At 39.1% G+C, this 17,812-nt stretch overlaps 1 protein-coding gene across 2 annotated transcripts in view; it reads left to right on the forward strand.

The window, feature by feature from the left end:
• Positions 1-30: 30 nt before the first annotated feature.
• Positions 31-17,812, forward strand: part of HOOK3 (hook microtubule tethering protein 3) — an 84,519-nt gene continuing 66,737 nt past the window's right edge. Inside the window, exons 1-2 of one of the 2 annotated variants that reach the window (XM_056514639.1) lie at positions 31-188; positions 13,962-14,047. In XM_056514639.1, the coding sequence (XP_056370614.1) occupies positions 132-188; positions 13,962-14,047 (143 nt within the window). In that variant the 5' untranslated portion in view covers positions 31-131. The remainder of the gene's footprint in view (positions 189-13,961; positions 14,048-17,812) is intronic. The other variant, XM_056514638.1, reaches the window with a different exon arrangement.

Consider the following 17,812-nt stretch of genomic DNA (forward strand, 5'->3'; position numbering starts at 1 on the left):
GGCCGCCGGGCGCAGGCGCGCGGCCGGTCCGTCAGGGCGCGGTGACGTGTCGGCGCCACCGCCCGGCCCGGGACGGGACGGGGCGGGGCGGGACCGGCGGTACCGACCGGCCGCGGCCCCGCAGCCCCGCCATGTTCAACGTGGAGAGCCTGGAGCGCGCCGAGCTCGGCGAGAGCCTGCTCACCTGGGTGAGTGCGCGCTGCCCGCCCGCACCGAGCTGGGCCGCGCCTCCGGGCCGCGGCGCCGGGCGGCTCCCGCCCCGCCGTGGCTCCGCTCCGGCGATAGAGGCCCCGCGGCCCGCACCGCGCCCGGGCCGGGGTCGGCGGAGCGGCGGCGGCCCGGCCTTGCTTTGTTTGTGCGTTATCTTGGCGCTCCGGGGGTGCCCGGGCAGGGCCGTGCTCCGCCTGAACGCTGCCCCTGCAGCGGGGGAACAAAGGGCCGGGGGCCGGCGCGGGAGCGCCCCCAGGTGCGCCCGGGCTGGGCGGGCGAGCTGTAGGCCCTGGCTCTGGTCCTTGTCCCTGCTCTTCTGTCAGCATGTCAGTACCCCGCTGTTCGCACCCGCCCGTCGCTGGCTAGCAAGGCCGCCTTTACTGATCAGAAACTTGCATTTCCGCCTGTTTGTTTTTCTCTGTTTTTAAGCGGTGCTTGAGTCTTGAGAGACAGACTGATGAGGTCGGGTATTTTACAGTATCAACTTAAGAGGTGATATATTTATCCCTAGAGGTGTTCAAGGCCGGGTTGGATGGGGCTCTAAGCAACCTAGTCTAGCTGAAGATGTCCCTGCTCATGGCACGGGGGTTGGAACCAGATGATTTTCAAGGTTTTTTTTCCCAGGCCTAACCATTGTATGATTCTGTGATCTTATGATAAAAATTACTTCATATTACTTTAATGTTTGCAGTTTTTTTCCAAAAATGTCTTTCGATTATGCTGTCACTCAAAGAGCAGCCAAAATGTAGTGGACAATAAACCTGGATTTATAGCTACCTGTAATTTGAGCAATGACTGTAACACAGATATGGAACTTGTGTTTTTGTAGTAGCTGAGTTATTGCTCAGTTGTTTGAAACCAGTGGATTTTGGTTTGGGGCTGGTTTGGGATTTTTTGCCCCCCTATACTCAAAATTGCCAAGTAAATACCTAGAATATGAAACTCTGCAATACAGCTGATTGTTGGATAGAAAGAGAAAATTTCAGACATTTTCTCATGAGAAGCTGGAGCTGACTGAAGTTCTGATGGTGATGAATAAAGTTCCTGGGGAGTAACAGGTTAGATTTCTCAATGAAAGTCGAAAGGGATGAGTAAGGGAAATGAATTTTTTGTTAGAGGTGAGCAAGTGGCTTGGGAAGTATAGAAGGCAACAATTTTGGGGAAGAGGTTCTTGGGGAAGTGCTTCATATAGCTCTAGAATAAGTTGCCTAGTTTCTCTTTCCTTCACATTCCTGCCAACTTTCCCGTCTTTGTTATTGACAAGTTTTGGCCATTTGTCTTGCTTTTGGCTTTCCATGCTGTCTCTTTCACTTGTGGGGAAATTAAAAGTTCCAATACGAGGAAGTTAATGTGTGTTAATACTGGCAAAGAAAAGTTGAGTGAGAGGCTCGGTCTTTATAATCTGCAGTCCTGAAGCTGTATGTACCCAGTGGAGCCTGGTCCTGTCTGTAGCAATGGGCCACACAGGTCCCTTTTCACTTTTCAGATGCTGACCTAATGAGGAGACTAGCTGCATCTCTTTTGGTTAGCAGAAATAGTAAATAATCTTAGATGACATTTGAATGGGTCAGCTTGATTCTTAGATGAGTGTATGAAGTTATGAGTTATTTTTACAGTTTCATCATATATGTGGGAATGTGGCTTTGAAACAGACTCAGTTAAAAAAAATGGAGAAAGGTGACTATTCCAGGATACATGAAACTTGCAGAGGAGGCAGTGAAGTTTTTTGTTTCTCAGTGAGACTGACTGTGTGTAAAGAAAATGTTTTTGTTGCTTGGCTGTCTCTCAAGTCCCATAATGATTCTTGGGAAACCGTTCATTTAGATAGGAGGGCAGAGCTGTCTTAATAACAGTATGCACATCTGAGAAAGTCAGTCATTTCCCATTATGGCAGAGAAGCTGGCTGTTCTTTAGAACTGGTTTAGCTTCCCAGATTGCTTGCTTAACATTCATACAGAAGTATTTAAACTGGTTTGTCTGTGTTTTGAATAGATAAGGCTTTCTGCAAGTCTGAGAACCTGTTTGGTCTAAACTGAATGTTTGTTCAGATGGGTATAGGGTGAGAAAAAAGTGCTCCTCCCTATGCCAACTCATGATTTTAATTAAGGAGAATATCTCTTAGGCTTTTTCATGCCTGTGATTTCTCTTCTGCTGTGTTTAAGCTGGAACAAGCTGCTTACCTTTGAATATGTTTTGGTTTATTTTTTAATATTTTGCCAATACTTATTTCTGTTGTTAGGCTTTAGCTCAGGTTGTAATTCTTGTTTATTTTTCACCTCTCTGAAAGTGTCATCACATGGCTTCCTAAATAATTTTTGTTCAGGATTTTAAACAGCTGGGTGAGCTTTGACTTCCTACCACTTTAGAAGGCGACTGTGCTGTTATTTTGAGACAGCCACAGTAGTGGCAACTTGAGCAAAACTAAACAAACGACTAGAGGCCAAGTACTGGCCTCTCAAAATTGATTTTTGCACTTTAGCAGTGTTTGCAACCTACTGTAATTGTAGAACTATTGCTCTACCAGAAATTTCCCACAAACCTCCTCTGAGACTGTCCTACACACTGTGGGATTGTTATCCAAGATGTAGTTCAGCCAAGGCAGTTTAGAAGAAAGTGGCCGTGAGGTAAACTGGCAATAATACTAAAATTGTTTCAGCATATCTAACAGAGATTGACAGCTTCTTCTGTTGAAAACTTACAACTGGCTCACACATGAGCACATGTGTTTTTGGTGTTTGGTTTGGGTTGTTTGTGTGTGTGTATAGTGTCAGGAGCACTGTCAACTTAGATACATAGCTGAGGCATTTCATAAAATTTGGAGAGCTGTCAAACTTGCCAGTGCCAGTTACACTTTAATGTATCTGAAATCATTGTGGTGGCTACAGGCTTTTGCTATGTAACCTGAGAAGTTTTCTTTTCTAGCTTATGGCTAAGATATGATACTGAAAAGATTGCTTAGCATTGGTATGTAAACAGGAGGATTCCTCAAAGAGGTTGCTGCTAAGTGTTTGTAAGTAATAAGCTGATGTAGAGATGTCATGAACTTTCTTTCATTATGATAAACATCTCTTATTTTAAGATTTACTGATTCGACCAAGCTGCATCTTGCCTGCTTTCCTTCTTTTCCAACCCTCAAGGCCAAATAAAGTTTCTGTTAAAATTTTTTGTGATAAGTGAGAACTTTCTAAACACTGCAAGGTTCCTGTTTCAAAATCCTCCATTTTATAAGCACTTTGGTCATTTTGTGATATGAGTCCTTTGACTTTTCCCCCTTTTTGGCTGAAAAATCTCCGCAGTACAGTGTATCTCTGTTTTCCGTGTCGTGGCCTATCCCCAACTCTAAGGATTTATCTGTGGTAGTATGAAGTATAGAGACCATATGGTCAACTACTGAAATAGATTCCTCCATGAGGCTGCTTGCAAATGCGTGATAGGCACTTTAAGAGAAATTACTGGGGGAGTTTACTAGGGATCTTGTTTTTCCCTGGTGTCCAGTTATATTCTTTTTAGATTATACTATTCTTGATCCTTGTGCATTTGCATTTTTAAGTACTTTTCTGATTTCTTGTAGATGCCAAGATTGTAGGCAACCTACTATGCCTGTTTAAATTGTTTCTTCTTCCACTCCTTGATCACTGACCACAAAGTTGTAGAATTTAATTTTCTTCTGGTAATATAATTGCATAAACATGTCTTACGTCTTGAAAACAACGTATTTCAGGAGTGGCTCATTGTGCTGATGATGATGGTGAATCAAGAAAGCTATTCTGTTTGAATACAATCTGTTGCTTTTCAGAGGGCAGAAAAACTTGAGGTTGTCAGCATTCATGGAATATGGCCTGAGGAACCTGGCAGATCACAGCTCATGTAACTAATATGAAAGACCAGTAGGCTGAGCAACATTTTTTTATATTTTATGACCTCTCACTAAGATAGTAAAGAATCTGTTGCTCCAACTTTTGAAGGGTAGTTGTCTGTGACTGTGATTTTCTGTGTAAAATTGACCATGTTTGAAGGAGCTAGAGTGTATAGCACTATTATTGGGTAAAAGGAATTTTTTTAATGTATTGCTGAGAGGTCAAACAGGAGAAACAGGAGCTTCTCTTCAAGATTATATTAAAGAATGAGTGATAGGCTGATAATATAGGAGTACAATAATTCAAGATAGTAGGGTATAGTTTATGTATGTTCTGTGCCATCCTCCCCACCTTTTAAGTCAATCTGAGAAAGAAAGACGGCACAGAATTTGGAGATGTTGGCATTATTCATCAAGTGTGCGTTTTGACACAGATTTTCATTCTTGTCCCAAATTCTCCTTTTTTTTTAATATTTTCTCCTTCCTGAAGAGCTGTTCTATACAATGTACATTTACAGAAGTTCTCTGAAGAAAAAAAAACAAAACAACATTTCAATATAATTTCGTATGTGCTCAAATTCAGCTCCCAATTCTGCCCCCTCATTCTTTGGTGAGGGGTTGAGCGATGTTGCTTGGAGAAGAAACAGACTTTGCTTCCAGGAACTGTGAACCTTGGAGAGTGTAGAGGAAACAACTTTTCTGTTAGCTTGTTAATCTCAAAGTGGGAGGTGTGGAGAGAAACCTGTTTCTGTATTCTCTGAAATACTTAAACACAGATGTTTCGAAGAGATGAAGTCAAACTGTGAATTTTGCACAACTGTCTCTTAATGGTGACATTTTGTGGCTTGTAAACTTTGAGATAATATTCTGTCATTCTGTTCTTCCTGGACCATTAGAAATCTTTGCTACTGTGTGTTTGACTTCTTTACAGAAATTGCAGACGTTGAAGTTGAGCCTTGGGCCTCTCTCCTCTCTCCTGCTACACAATTGCACTTCTGCTCTCTCCTTTCTTGGTTGACTCTTTAGTGTGGTCGTTTAGAAAGGTGCCTAAATTCGGTTTGTTAAATGCCCCAGCTTCAGAACCTAAATCTGGGGTTGTTTAATCAATTTAATTTGCAAGTCCTAGTGATTAATTAAAAAAAAAACAAAACCAAACAACAGCGAGGTTATTTGCCACATGGCAACTAACACTAGCACGAGGTTACAGCAGGAATGCGTGGTGGGAAGTGAGGGGAGGAGAGTAGCAGTTCCTTGCGGGTTTTGTCAACAACAGCCTGGCAGGTCCTGCCATACAGGAAAGGTAGAGGGATTAACTCTTTCCCTTAACCACTGGTAGTGGTTTCCTGCCCTGCAGAGTATGCTTGTATTGTTTTTCTGTCTGCCATACGTGACTTAAATCATTCGCTCCCGTAAGTTCCTTAGTACTGCTCATTCAGGGCAGAGAACAAAGAGGCAGCATCGAAAGGAGAAGGGTTTCGGTGCAGGGAGGAGCTCTCTAAGGTTAAGGGGGCGGGGGGGGAAGTCCAGCCTGCCTCCACTCCTGCCTGTGGCAGGCAGAAGCTTCTTAATGGATACAAAGCCTGGAGTTGTGTTTCAGTGGACTAGCTGGGGCCACAAAGGGATGGGAGCATTTCAAAGGAGGCACACAGGAAATGTTTTTGAAGTGGTGCAGGTAGTGGAGCAAGTATTGCACAAGAAGATGCATTGTAAATCTGATGATAGTGTGCTTTAGCCCTGGAATTCCTAGGGCTCTTTCATGCCATTTAGCTGCAAGCTTTTTTGCAAAAGTGTGTCATGCTGGAAGTGTGCTTTGTATCCTTTGTGAACTTCCCATTTTAAGCTAAGTCTCTCAAGGTAGCTAAGTTAGGATACTTAAACAAGTAAATACATATTTAACCCCAAATGGGGGACAACAGATCAGGGAAATGAGCATCTGTAATTTATCCGCTGCAGTGTTGCAAAGTATTAAATTAATTACAGTTTTTCTACATTTCAGGATTACGTAAGGTAAATCTTTGGGGGAACTTGTTTGCCATGGCAGCAAAGTACCCATAGTTTTACTTCAGTGTAGGAATAAGTAGAAATAAGTGTGTGATTAAATGCAGTAGAATTTGTGTGGGATTTTTTTGTTTCTTGATTTATTTTTGTGTGCTGTTTTTTTGTGTGTGTTTGTTTGTGGTTTTATTAATTCTACTGTCCCTTTTTGTGGCTAGGAAGAAAAAGCCCAGCATAGCTTGATCACTATGGCAGGGTTAATAATTTCATTTTATGGGCAATGTCAAAAGATGCCTGTTACATGGTAGCTACTGCCTTTTTTTAAGGAATCATGGAATTTGGTCAGCCTCTGAAAAATCTTATTCTACACAGAATTCAGTGAAGTTCAGGTAATAGTTGAAATCTAAATAAGGAAAAGGAGAAGACTTTAACTGCATATATAATATGATACACTAATTTTAGTGGTGTTCTATATATCTGTTACCAGTTCTAGAATATGTTAAGTCGGAAATTTCTTAACCTAGTGAAGACTTAGTGGCAGCTTTGTCTTAATCCTGTCTTTTAGCTGCTAAGTCTTTCTTACTCATATGATCCTGTGAAAGCCTTTGTTTCCACACTGATCAGAAATTTTATGCAGATGATATTTCAGTAGAACTTACTGTTCATCTGTGCTTTTAGGGAAGAGAGCTCTTTCTTTTACCTTTCAATAGAGATCACCTGAATTATAGCTGCAAATATTGAAAATGCAGGCTTTAAATAATTGTTACTCTTCTGTATTTTGCAAGGGGAAGGCTGTCATCTATTGTTTACTTTATTATTGTTTATTGTTGTTTTGATTTAGTTTATTTATTTTTGTTCTGTTGGCTTTTTGTTTGGGTGGGATTTTTTTTGTTTTTGTGGTTTTTTGTTTGTTTGTTTGTTTTTTTGGTGTGTGTGTGTGTGTTTTGTTTAAATAATATTAGGAATTTGTCTAAATTTCTCTAGATAGCCAGTACTCAAGAAGTTAATTGACTTTTACTTGGCCCTGTATGCTATGTCTTGCTGCCTGTTCTTTATTTTAGTATGGATCCGTTTGGGCAGATTTGCCTGATGTTGTTCAGGTTTCTAGTAGCCTAGCCATCTTCATTCAGAATAAAAATAATTTCACTCTTTTGTTCATTGAGCAGTGTTCTGCTATTTGTATTGAACACCTACTTTTACAGAAAAGTTTCATTATCCTTCTTTGGTGAAACTTCATGTGTCCCAATTCTGTGGGCTGGATTACAATCTAGGCTTCTGTGAGTCAGAGTGCTGAGAGCAGAAGATATCCAACTTCTATGTTTAATATGACAACATTATAAGTGTATTATTTTGTTTTTTCTGGGCAATAGAGATGGAAATTTTTTGCTCTCTGATTAGTGGAGGAAGCTACCGGTTCCTGGAAATCCTACCATTTGTGTTTTGGATTGGGTTTTTTTCCATGAGAAGATACTTTTAGTCTTAAAAGGCACTTCTAAAGCTTTCTAAAATTCATTGGTGCTTGTGCAGTATGAATGTAGGTATCCTATAAATGTGGGTGCATTGATTTAGTGTTTGGCAATTTTGCACTGTATTAGTATCTTATATTTTGAAAAGAGAAAGCATTGACTGATATATACGAGTTTTAAATACAACATGTTGAGATAGATGAAGGCTTGGAAAGATCTGTTGGTTTATGATGCTGCTTTAGGTCTTCCTATTATGTATTGCATGTCTTCATTTTAGCTTCATTACAAATATTGTTTAGAATTATTTTTCTGAAGGTGACTCATCTGGCTTTCAACTAAAAATAGGAATACATTCCTTTGCACCACGGGAATTGGTAACACTCTCATTAGTGTTTCTGAAATGGTTAAACCAAAAACCATTCGGACTTGAAACTATGTTTATTGTATCTTAATAATAATAATTTGTTTTACTTGAACATGTTAGCAGCAATTTAGTGGCAGTGCCAAGACAGTGGAGTAGTAACTGGTTTGTGCTGTCATGGCTATCATCTCTGAAGTCATTTAGTAAGTAAGCTTTAGTCAAGGTATGTCTTCTGCTTTCTGCACTGTGTTTCTGCAAAGGAAATATTTAATATCTGAAAAAATGTCACTTTGAATAAAATATTTTTATCGAGATATTTCGTGGCTTTGACCTATTCAGATATTTGGGGTTAAACACAATATTTATAAAATGGGAGGCAAACTAATAAAAAATAAATATTCAAGTCCCTCCCCAGGAGATCTGCACCCTGACCAGTAATGTAGAAACTTTGTCAATTGTTGAGCTAATTGAGTAGCTAACATTACAGCTGGATTGCAAAGTAACTTTTGAGATAGTAGTAATGGAAGTCTGATAACCTAAAAATTAGTGGAAGCATTCACAAATTCAAATCTTGGAATAAAGCTGCTGCTTGTTAGAGAATCTATTTCCCCATTGTTTGTTTCATGCAGTCTGTTGTTGTCTTGAAAAGCATGAAAAAACAGCTTATGCCATGACTATGCAGGCAGAAGATAGCAGCAGCAGTCCTCCATCTGTGAGGAGAAAAATGGGAAAAGGAACCTTAAGGTTATCCAAAAGGAAAAGATCTGCTTTTACCGTGGGAATCCATTTCTAATTTGAAAGGACTGTCTCAATAGAAAAATTTTACATCTGAGGAAGAACTACTTCGTGTTGTCACTTAATTATCTCGCTGTTGTGAAAAGAATTGATATTCTGGTTTCCTCCAGGCATTGAAGCTGAGTAAATGTTGTTTTAGTGAGATTTTGCAGATGTTGTAGGTAATACAGGATTTATGTTCAAGGACAAAAGTATCCAGCCCACCTTATTCTTCTCTCCCAGTGTGCTCTTTGCATCCAACCCCTTGAGGCTCGTTCCTTTCTTGTCTCCTTTCACAGCCACTTCTCCCTGTCTTGTCTCTCTGCTTTGTTTCTTGTGTAGTGGCATGGCTGGCATGGCGTTGCTCTTGGCTCTGCATAGCAACCAGCTGTAAGCTTGCATAGTCAGTTCCAAAAATACAGGAAAATAGTGGATAAATAATTCTAAAGTTGTGGTGTCATGATTTAACCCTTGCTGGGAATTAAGGATCACCCAACTGCTCACTCATTCCCCCCGATTCCCCTGCCAGTGGGAAGAAGACTGGGAAAGAAAAGGTAAATCTAGCAGGTTTACATAAGAAAAATTTAATCATTGAAACAAAATATCACCACCACAACAACAACAACAACAATAATAATAATAATAATAATAATAATAATAATAATAATAATAATAATAATAATAATAATAATAATAATAATAATAATAATAATAATAATAATATCAATAATAGGCTAGTGATAGCATAAGCATAGAATAATACTAATAATGAAAATAACATAGTACTAAATATGCTAGTAATGATAATTGTTAATAATAATGATAAGGAGAGGGAAAGAGAATGTCAAAACTGACAGAAACAAGCAGGTTGGTCATGATCTGTGGACCTATGCTCAGTTTGTCCTCCAGCAGTGACTAGGGAGTGCTTTGCTTGGATAAGTTGGAAACTGGGTGCTACTGTTTGTTGTTTTTATGCTTAAGGTAGCCAGTCAAAGTGTTTTATTTGCTAAGAACCACTAATGACAATTTCAGGTATTATTACAAAAGAATACTTAAGTGGTTTATTACATAACTGCATCATTAATAAAAACCAAGCTGCATATATAATCACAGCGCAAAGAGCAAATTTTTCATTATCCCTTAGTGTAGAGTGTAGAGAAGGAAATGGTCATAGAGAATTTTTTTTGTCTTTGAGGTGGAATTGGTTTGCTTTGTTTTGTTTTTTTACGTTTTTTTTCCCTTCAGGTTTCATGGGATGCTGGATTCCCCATCACATTTTTATCCTGGTTTTCACCTACTGTCTTTGACAATTGAGTGTTTGTCCAGTTCACTAACCTTCATATTGAAAGTATTTTTCATTAAATACGTTTTTGCATCCTATCCCTAGCAGCTAAAAAATCCTCACTAGTTGTATAGGTAATTAGGAACTGTAGCTCACATTTTCTAAGGTATTCTCTTTCTGAAGCAGTTATTTAGTCCCCAGTGATAGTCTCCCTTGCATTTTAACAGTCACCTGTTAATTCTTATTCTAAGATTTGTATAAGAATTGGCTGTTCATGGCCATGTGGATCAGAGATTTGGATTAATATTTAATACAATTGAAGAAGCCTTTTTTCTCGTTGCATGGTGTTTGATGGAAGGTGTGAAGGCCTACTAGACCTTTCTTTCCCCTTTCTTTTCCCCAGAGTCTTGTGTGATAGGATCATTGAATAATTTGTGTTAGCAGGGACCTTTAAATGTCAAATAGTCCAACCCCTTGGCTTTGGATAGGGACATCTTCATCTAGATCCAGTTGTGCAGAGCCTAGCCCAACCTTACTGGGGATGGGGTCTAGCTCTTCTGTATTCAGTGTTTCACCACCCTCATGATAGTTCTTCCTTAGTTAGTCTGAATATATGATTTTTCAATTTAAAACAGTTACTGCTTTTCTTGTTGCTACAGGGCCTATTAAAAAGTGTGTCCATCCTCCCTTTAAGTACTGAAAGGCCACAGTGACGTCTGCCTGAAGCCTTCTCCAGGCTGAACAGCCCTAACTCTCCCAGCCTTTCCTCATAGGAAGAAGGCCCTACTCAGGGCCTGCTCCAGTATGTCTGTGTCTTCCTTGTATGGACGACTCTGGAGGTGGACATAGTACTGAGAGTGGTGGGTCTCACGAGAGAGCAGTAGAGAGGGAAAACCACCTCCCTTAACCTGCTGGCCACGCATGTTTCTGACTAATGTTCAGCCTCTCACCCACCAGCACTCCCAACTCCTTGGCGAGGCTCATCTTGATCTGTTCATTCCCCAGCCTGTGTTGGAGGGATGCAGCAGATCAGACCAACTCAGATGCAGCACTTGGCCTTGAACTTCATGAGATTCATGTGTGCCCACAGACGTGATGTAGAGGCTCCATACAGCCATTCAAGAAGCAGGGAAAGAACCCAAATAAGTATAACAGCAAACATGAATTAATATATTCAGTGGACCTAACAATGAGGACTGCATTCCAGGCACTCAGGAATTAGAAGCAGAGGAACAGTTCCTGCAGGAAGGGAGAGAAATCTTCCAGAAGGAGATGCATCACAATGCGCAGGATGAGCAGTGTTTTAACAGCTGTTACTGAATAGCTGTTTAGGGACACGCAGGCAGAAATTTGCTTCTTTGTCTCCATAGATGGAACTCTGTGTCTTACAACATTCTTATCATTTTCTCCCTTCTGTAAAATGAACTCTTACTTTCCTAGATGAGTTTAGCATATTGTAGAACTGGCAATGGTATAGGAGTTTAACTTTGATGTAAATTTGAAAAGCTATTTTGTGTAAGATTTTTTGAAGAAAACCTGTTACTTTCACATCTCTGAAGGATAATTTCTGAAGGCTATGAAAAGCATATAGTTTTTTAATTTTTAAGATTTGTATAAGTGTTTTGCAGCATAAATTTGACACAATTGAAATATAAAAGCAAAGACCATTATTATAAAATTTAGATGTTTATGAAGATAAAAGTAACATTAGTTTAAGTCTTTCTTTCTGTTCTTCAATGTCTAACTATAAAAAACATTATTTTCTTCAATGGCAATCTTGCATGTGTATCTATGGGAGGAAGAAAGAGTTCAGATAGGTTACCTGAACCTTAATGACAGTTTTGACCTTTCTTCTGTAAAAAGTTTTGGGAAAGTATGATGATAAAATTATGTACAAAACAACAGAAAATTTTCATCTTGTTTTTCTGTGTTTTGGAAATAGGCTTAGTCATCTTTCTTCGACCGTCACTGTGGTGTTATCATCTACATACGCTTTTATTTAGTCAGGGAAATGTTTCATATATCAAGTTACAAAATAAATCTAAGATACTGTGGTTAGTTTGCACTCTGAAGATCTTGATTATGTTGCTTGTTTGAAAAGAACATTTAACATTTTCTACTCCGGAAAAACTGTAACAGTAGTAGTTCTTAAGTGATTTTTTGATTTGGCTCTTGTGCGGGGAAGTGATTTCAATTTTCATTATTTAGTCATATAATATTCAAAATTAGAAAAAAAAGTTTTCATTGTCCATGCTTGATAATTTTATCTTTTTAGCATCTTGAACTTCTTCAAGTTTAAACATCCATAATGCCATTCCAACCCCTTTTGTTGTAGCTGTAAAGTATTATGTCTTGTTTAATATGTTGCTGAGTCAGGGACTCTCAGTATTCCTTCAACAGTGTTGCCACAAATCAGAGACTACTGGTAAATTCTGGCAAAATAGCAAATCAGTGTTGTATCTTGTTACATTATGTTTTCATGCATGGATTTTTTTCCTCACCCGCCCACTCTGATTTTTACCTAGTGTCCTGACAATCTGTGATGGCTTCTTGATTTTCTGGAGAAGCAGCTGTGGGGTTTTTTTAAGTACCTTGGATAATGCTGTAATAAAATCTGGATCAGAAGTGCAGAGGTCACTTCTGTCTGTTTTATATGTCATTCAGTAATTTATTCATATGCTTTTGGGACATGGGCATCATTCATTACTATTAACTGGTCACAGTTGAACTTGATAAGAGAACATGCTCTGAGAGCTCAATTTTTAACTCTTCATGGACGTAATTGCTTTTTTTTTTTTCCTAGTTGAGTGTTAGTTTTTTTTCTCCAGAATAAAGGAAAAGAAGGAAAATTCACTTAGATGCCTGTACTCCAAAATAATGTTAAATAGTATTGCTAGAGTGCCTACATGACTTGTTGTACCTTACATGACCAAGAATGCTTATAACTATTCCAAAGGTATAAGGAGAATCTGGCTACTTGACTTTTTGAGAGCCTTTTCAGAGAAAGACCTTCAAAATTTCACACTGAAATATGAATTGTTTTTTATTGTAATACTCACATATGAAGGGTATTTATTGGGAAATTACTAACCACTGTTACTCTTTCAAATGCCACTAAAGCATGAATGATTGTAAGCTACATTCAGAAAAAATGATTGATGTTTCTAACATTTCTGTACTCTGAAGCTGCAAGTGCTCTTATAGACTGACTTATCCCTTGTACGTATGAGTCGTGCTTTCTATGAATAAGCCCAGGCTTCCCCTAGGAGGAGGACAGTAGCAGAGAGCACTAGGCAGTTAGCCTGCTAAAAGTACCATCAAAATTATCGTTGCAGACTCATCCAAAAAACAATGTTACTTTGAAATAAATTATCAAATGACTTAAACCAGTTAGACAGATTGTCCTGAAGTGGACTGATTCTTCTCACCAATAGAGCAAGGAAGAAAAGAGCTTTGCTCTGGACTGTGATGTCTGTCACTGTGTTAATACAGCAGCATGAAATACTCAGAATTCTAGTAGTGTACAGACCAATTAGAGTTTAGCAGCATTGTGTTCTTCTCTTCCATATGATTGTAGGAAATAATCAAGTTTGGAATATGTATGTTAATCTACACTTCATCTTCTCTTTGTGGGGAGCTAATGAGTGTTCTGTGGAATCAGTGTTCCTTCTAAAAACTGAGTTTCTTACTTTTGTTGATTGAGAGAGTGTACTTGAATATATACACATGAATGTATGGAAGTACTTGAATGCACTGATGACTTTCAGAAAGTAGAAAATGCAGTAGAAAGTTTGCCTTTTGGAGAATGTAATACTGGTTTTTGTGGTAGTTTATTGAGAAAACAAGGATACTGAGCTCTGTTCTTTTCTTTATGGCTATTGAACATAAAGCTTTTTAAACCTAACATGTACACTAAATGGGTGGAATTTATTCTATTTGGTGGTGGGTTTTTTTTCAAACTTTTGAAAATTCCTTGCATTGAAGGAAGTGAAGATAACTTCTTCCTTTCTCCCACAGATCCAAACGTTTAATGTAGAGGCACCATGCCAGACCGTGGAAGATTTAACGAGTGGGGTTGTGATGGCCCAGGTTCTTCAAAAAATGTAAGTAATTGTTTACTTAATGAATTAAATACAGAGGTTTTTTTAGGGTACTTTTAAAATATATTTCCATGTGTTTTACTGTGGCTGGTACTCCCTGAGGATGTGGCTTAGATGGTACTTTAAACTGGAACATGACTAATGATTTCTTCTCTGTAGTTTGCAGATAACTATCTTAAATTGAAAAACAAAAATTTTTGTTTTAGAGAACAGTTTATTCAGGTGTGAACTTACTGGAAAGTAAGCTGAATTAAAATTAAACTTACGGATTCACATTTAAAATTGAAATCAGTGATTCCAGTAAGGTAATTGGCCCTGATTGTTGTTTCAAGCTATAGCCAGTGGCTTTAGAATTGGTTTATATAAATGTAATAAAGCTTCCATGATAAGCTGAGTGGAACTGTCAGTTTAGTTGTTTGCAGTTGGAAGTACTTTTCACTTTGTTTCCACTACCCCTTGTCCGTTCACTAGACACCACTGAGATTGTGTGAGGATATAAAGAAGAAGGAACCATTGGGTTATTTATGCACAGGATTGGTAAGATCCTACTGAGCCTACTCTTCTTGAGGCTAAACAAACACAGCTCACTCAGTCTCACCTCATTTGACAGAAACTTCTGTCTGTCAATCATCTTAATTGCCCTTTGCTGAACTTCCATGTATGTCCAGGTGTCTCTCTTACTGGGGAGTCCCAGATGCAGCAATTCAGGTCTGGTTTTAACAGATCTGAGCAGTACCTCCCTTAGCCTGCTGGCAGCAGTCTTCCCAACACAGCCCACATTGTGGTTTGCCCTCTGCTGCAAGGACACATTGCTGGAGTGTGTTTCACTTGGTTTCTGGCTAGTTTCTTGTCTGGAAAGCTGTTTTCCAACCAGCTGGCCCCCAGTGTATATTGGTGAATAGGGTTTGCTTGCACTTACCTTCTCTGAAATGTGTAAGGTTCCTCTCAGCTTGTTTTTCCAACTTGTTGAATTTCTCCTAAATGGCAACACAACTGTCAGGTGTATAAACACTGCTTCCATTTTTATATTATATGAAAAATTGCCCTCTGTCCCATTGTCTAGGTCTCTGTTAAAGGCATTTTATAGTACTGACCCCTTGAATATGCTGCTAGTGAACTGGTCTCCAGCTGGATTTCATGCTTCTGAAACCTCTGAGCCTAGCATTTCAGCCATTTTTCAGCTCACCTTGCTATCCAGTTAGCCCTGTCATACTTCATCAGTTCTTCTGTGAAGATGTCATCCTGATCAGGCAGTCTATAGCAGGAATCTGTAACAGTGTCACTTATGTTGATCTTCTTAGTCATTCTGACCAGTAATCTCTCAGCTTGTTCATATCCATCCTAAGAAAGAGCTCATGCATTCCCTCTGGTCTGTCGAGGGAAGGATGTCTGTCTGTTCAGCTCGTTCTTCCTAAAGAGCATGTATATGGCAGCAGCGTTGGCATGTGGGCCGTCCTACCACAACTTCATGATCCCAGTAAGACTGTGACCTTGTAACTACATGTAGAACTCTTTCTTCCTATTTGTTTTCCATGGTGCATGCCTCAGTGCACAAGCACTCCACATATGCATCTAGTCTTTCTGAGTCCCAAGAATGAAGCTTTCCCCAAAGTGTTCTTCTTAAGGCCTTTCTATGATTATGTGCTTATGCTTGAGGTGATCCCAGACCTGTTTCATTGGTTCCAGAGTATCCTTTGTTCATATCATTCCTCACCCCTAGTTCTTCAACAGAGTCCAGTTCTTCGACAGGGTCCACTACTTTGTCGTCTGTTGTTTATTTTTTTGTTGTTGCTTGTATAAACTGTTCTTACCCTTTGGCCAGCCTGTTTGTGAAAATGCATCTGCCCATCATAGTCTGGTGGATCCCATCTCTTCTAAGCAGTCCTTATTCTCAAAAGGGTTTAATGATTATCATAACCAAAACTGTGTTGCCAACACCATTGTTGTTGACCTGCAGGATCTGTCTGCTGCTCATACCACCTCCTCACTAACTGGTGCAACAGGGGAGAACACCACTTGAGCCCTGACCATAGCTTCCAAAGCTGCATAATCATACTTGGCACTTTGCAGATTTCCCTAGCTATACAGCTCATGCCCAGGTGGAAGAGCAGAAGAGGTAATAATGCGAGGGCTGGACAAATTTCAGCAGTCTTTCAACAGCGCCAGGAATTCAAATCCTGAGCAAGCAACCCTTCTTGGATGATGAAGATGATGAGGGTCCTCCATCCTATGCTAGTGTTTATCGCTTGCCTCTAGTGCTGCTGGTGGCTCAGGTTTGCTGAACACAAATAATTTGTTTGACAGAGTGCCTAGGGCTGTAACTGCTGTGAGGGCACCGAGTCTGTTCTGTCCTTGCAGATTGTCAGGAGCAGGAGCCTTCCTTCTAGTGAAAGAAGGCACAGCCAGTTAACAGGAAGAATAATAAAGGGAAGAAGGGAAATCTCAATATAGTCAAATGTTTCAAAGCTCAAATTTTTAGCATGTGGTTCTGATATACTGTTTTCAGCTCATGAACTGATACTTTTAAAATAAATAAACAAGTACTGCATTTCTGTAGCATGTTTTTAAAATACATAAAGATCACAAACAATTTATAATTCTTTCTTTATGGCCTACGTAATAATTTGGACATGCCAAAATTAGTATTCAGCTATGTTACTTTATGATAGTGTGGTTCAAGTTTAACATTTTGCATACTTATATAGTGAACAGGCATATTCTCATGCTGAAATTTAGCAATGCTATTGCTAAATCTTGACTGCATTCCTGTTGAGATAGGCTTTGAAGAGCAAGAGAAGTCTGATCTTGGATTGTACGACAGGAATGATAACATGAAAAATCTTTGAGGGAAAATATTGCTTTTTTGTTTTTCTTTGTAAAACAGAATGAACAGAAGATAAGTAGTACAAGATAAGAATTGGTCTTTGAAGTAGAAACCAAGGATTGTAGAATAGCCAAACATTCTTTTTTCCCTGGACGTGAGTTTGGAATATAAGTCAAATAAAATGATCAGCAATTGTATAGTTGACTAGAAAACTGATCAGGAGTGTGTTGGCAAAGCCAGTTAAAATATTCTTTCTTGAGAACAAAACCAAATTAACACTAGCAGTGTAATCCTCCCTTTGGTCCTTTGAAGAGATGCAACAGGAAGACTGCTGGAAGTTAGGGCATGTTCAACAATTTGAAGCAAGTCTAGAGCACACTTTTTTTCTTTCTTTATTTTTATACTAGCAGCATGGGTTCCCACTCTGTCCCAAGAAAGATAGTCATGTAGAAGACAATTTTTGCAGGAAGACCAGCTGTATGCTTAAGGTTATTTGGAAAAGTCATGCAGTGATGTTAAATAGCAAAGAGCAAGCCTGAAAGCACCAGATCGCTACAGACATATCATTTGCAGTGAAAATTTGAATAGTTGTCTTTGACATGAAGTTCTCTCAAAAAGTTAGTCTTCAAAGGAAAACTGCAGACACAACTTAAATGGCATTACTCTTATTCTATTTAGAAGGATAAAGAGCTATTTTTGTAATTCATGTTCCTTGAAATTTGGGTGTTTCTTAGTGTAGGTGCTTCCTGTTGAAGGCCCTTTTTAAGTATGTGTTTTTTGAGACTAATAACAGTGGGAGGGGAGGTTAATTAGGAAAAAGTAGGGAAGGGAAAGTTGCCAGAACTTGTATGCATCAGAATTTTACTATAGTAAATTAATGAATGTTTAAAAAATAGCTGAAAGAGCAGATTAATATATCCAGTAAAGAGAAGCATTGATGAAAA

Source organism: Oenanthe melanoleuca, chromosome Z (assembly GCF_029582105.1).
Source record: "Oenanthe melanoleuca isolate GR-GAL-2019-014 chromosome Z, OMel1.0, whole genome shotgun sequence".
In the NCBI taxonomy this organism is placed as follows: Eukaryota; Metazoa; Chordata; class Aves; order Passeriformes; family Muscicapidae; genus Oenanthe; species Oenanthe melanoleuca.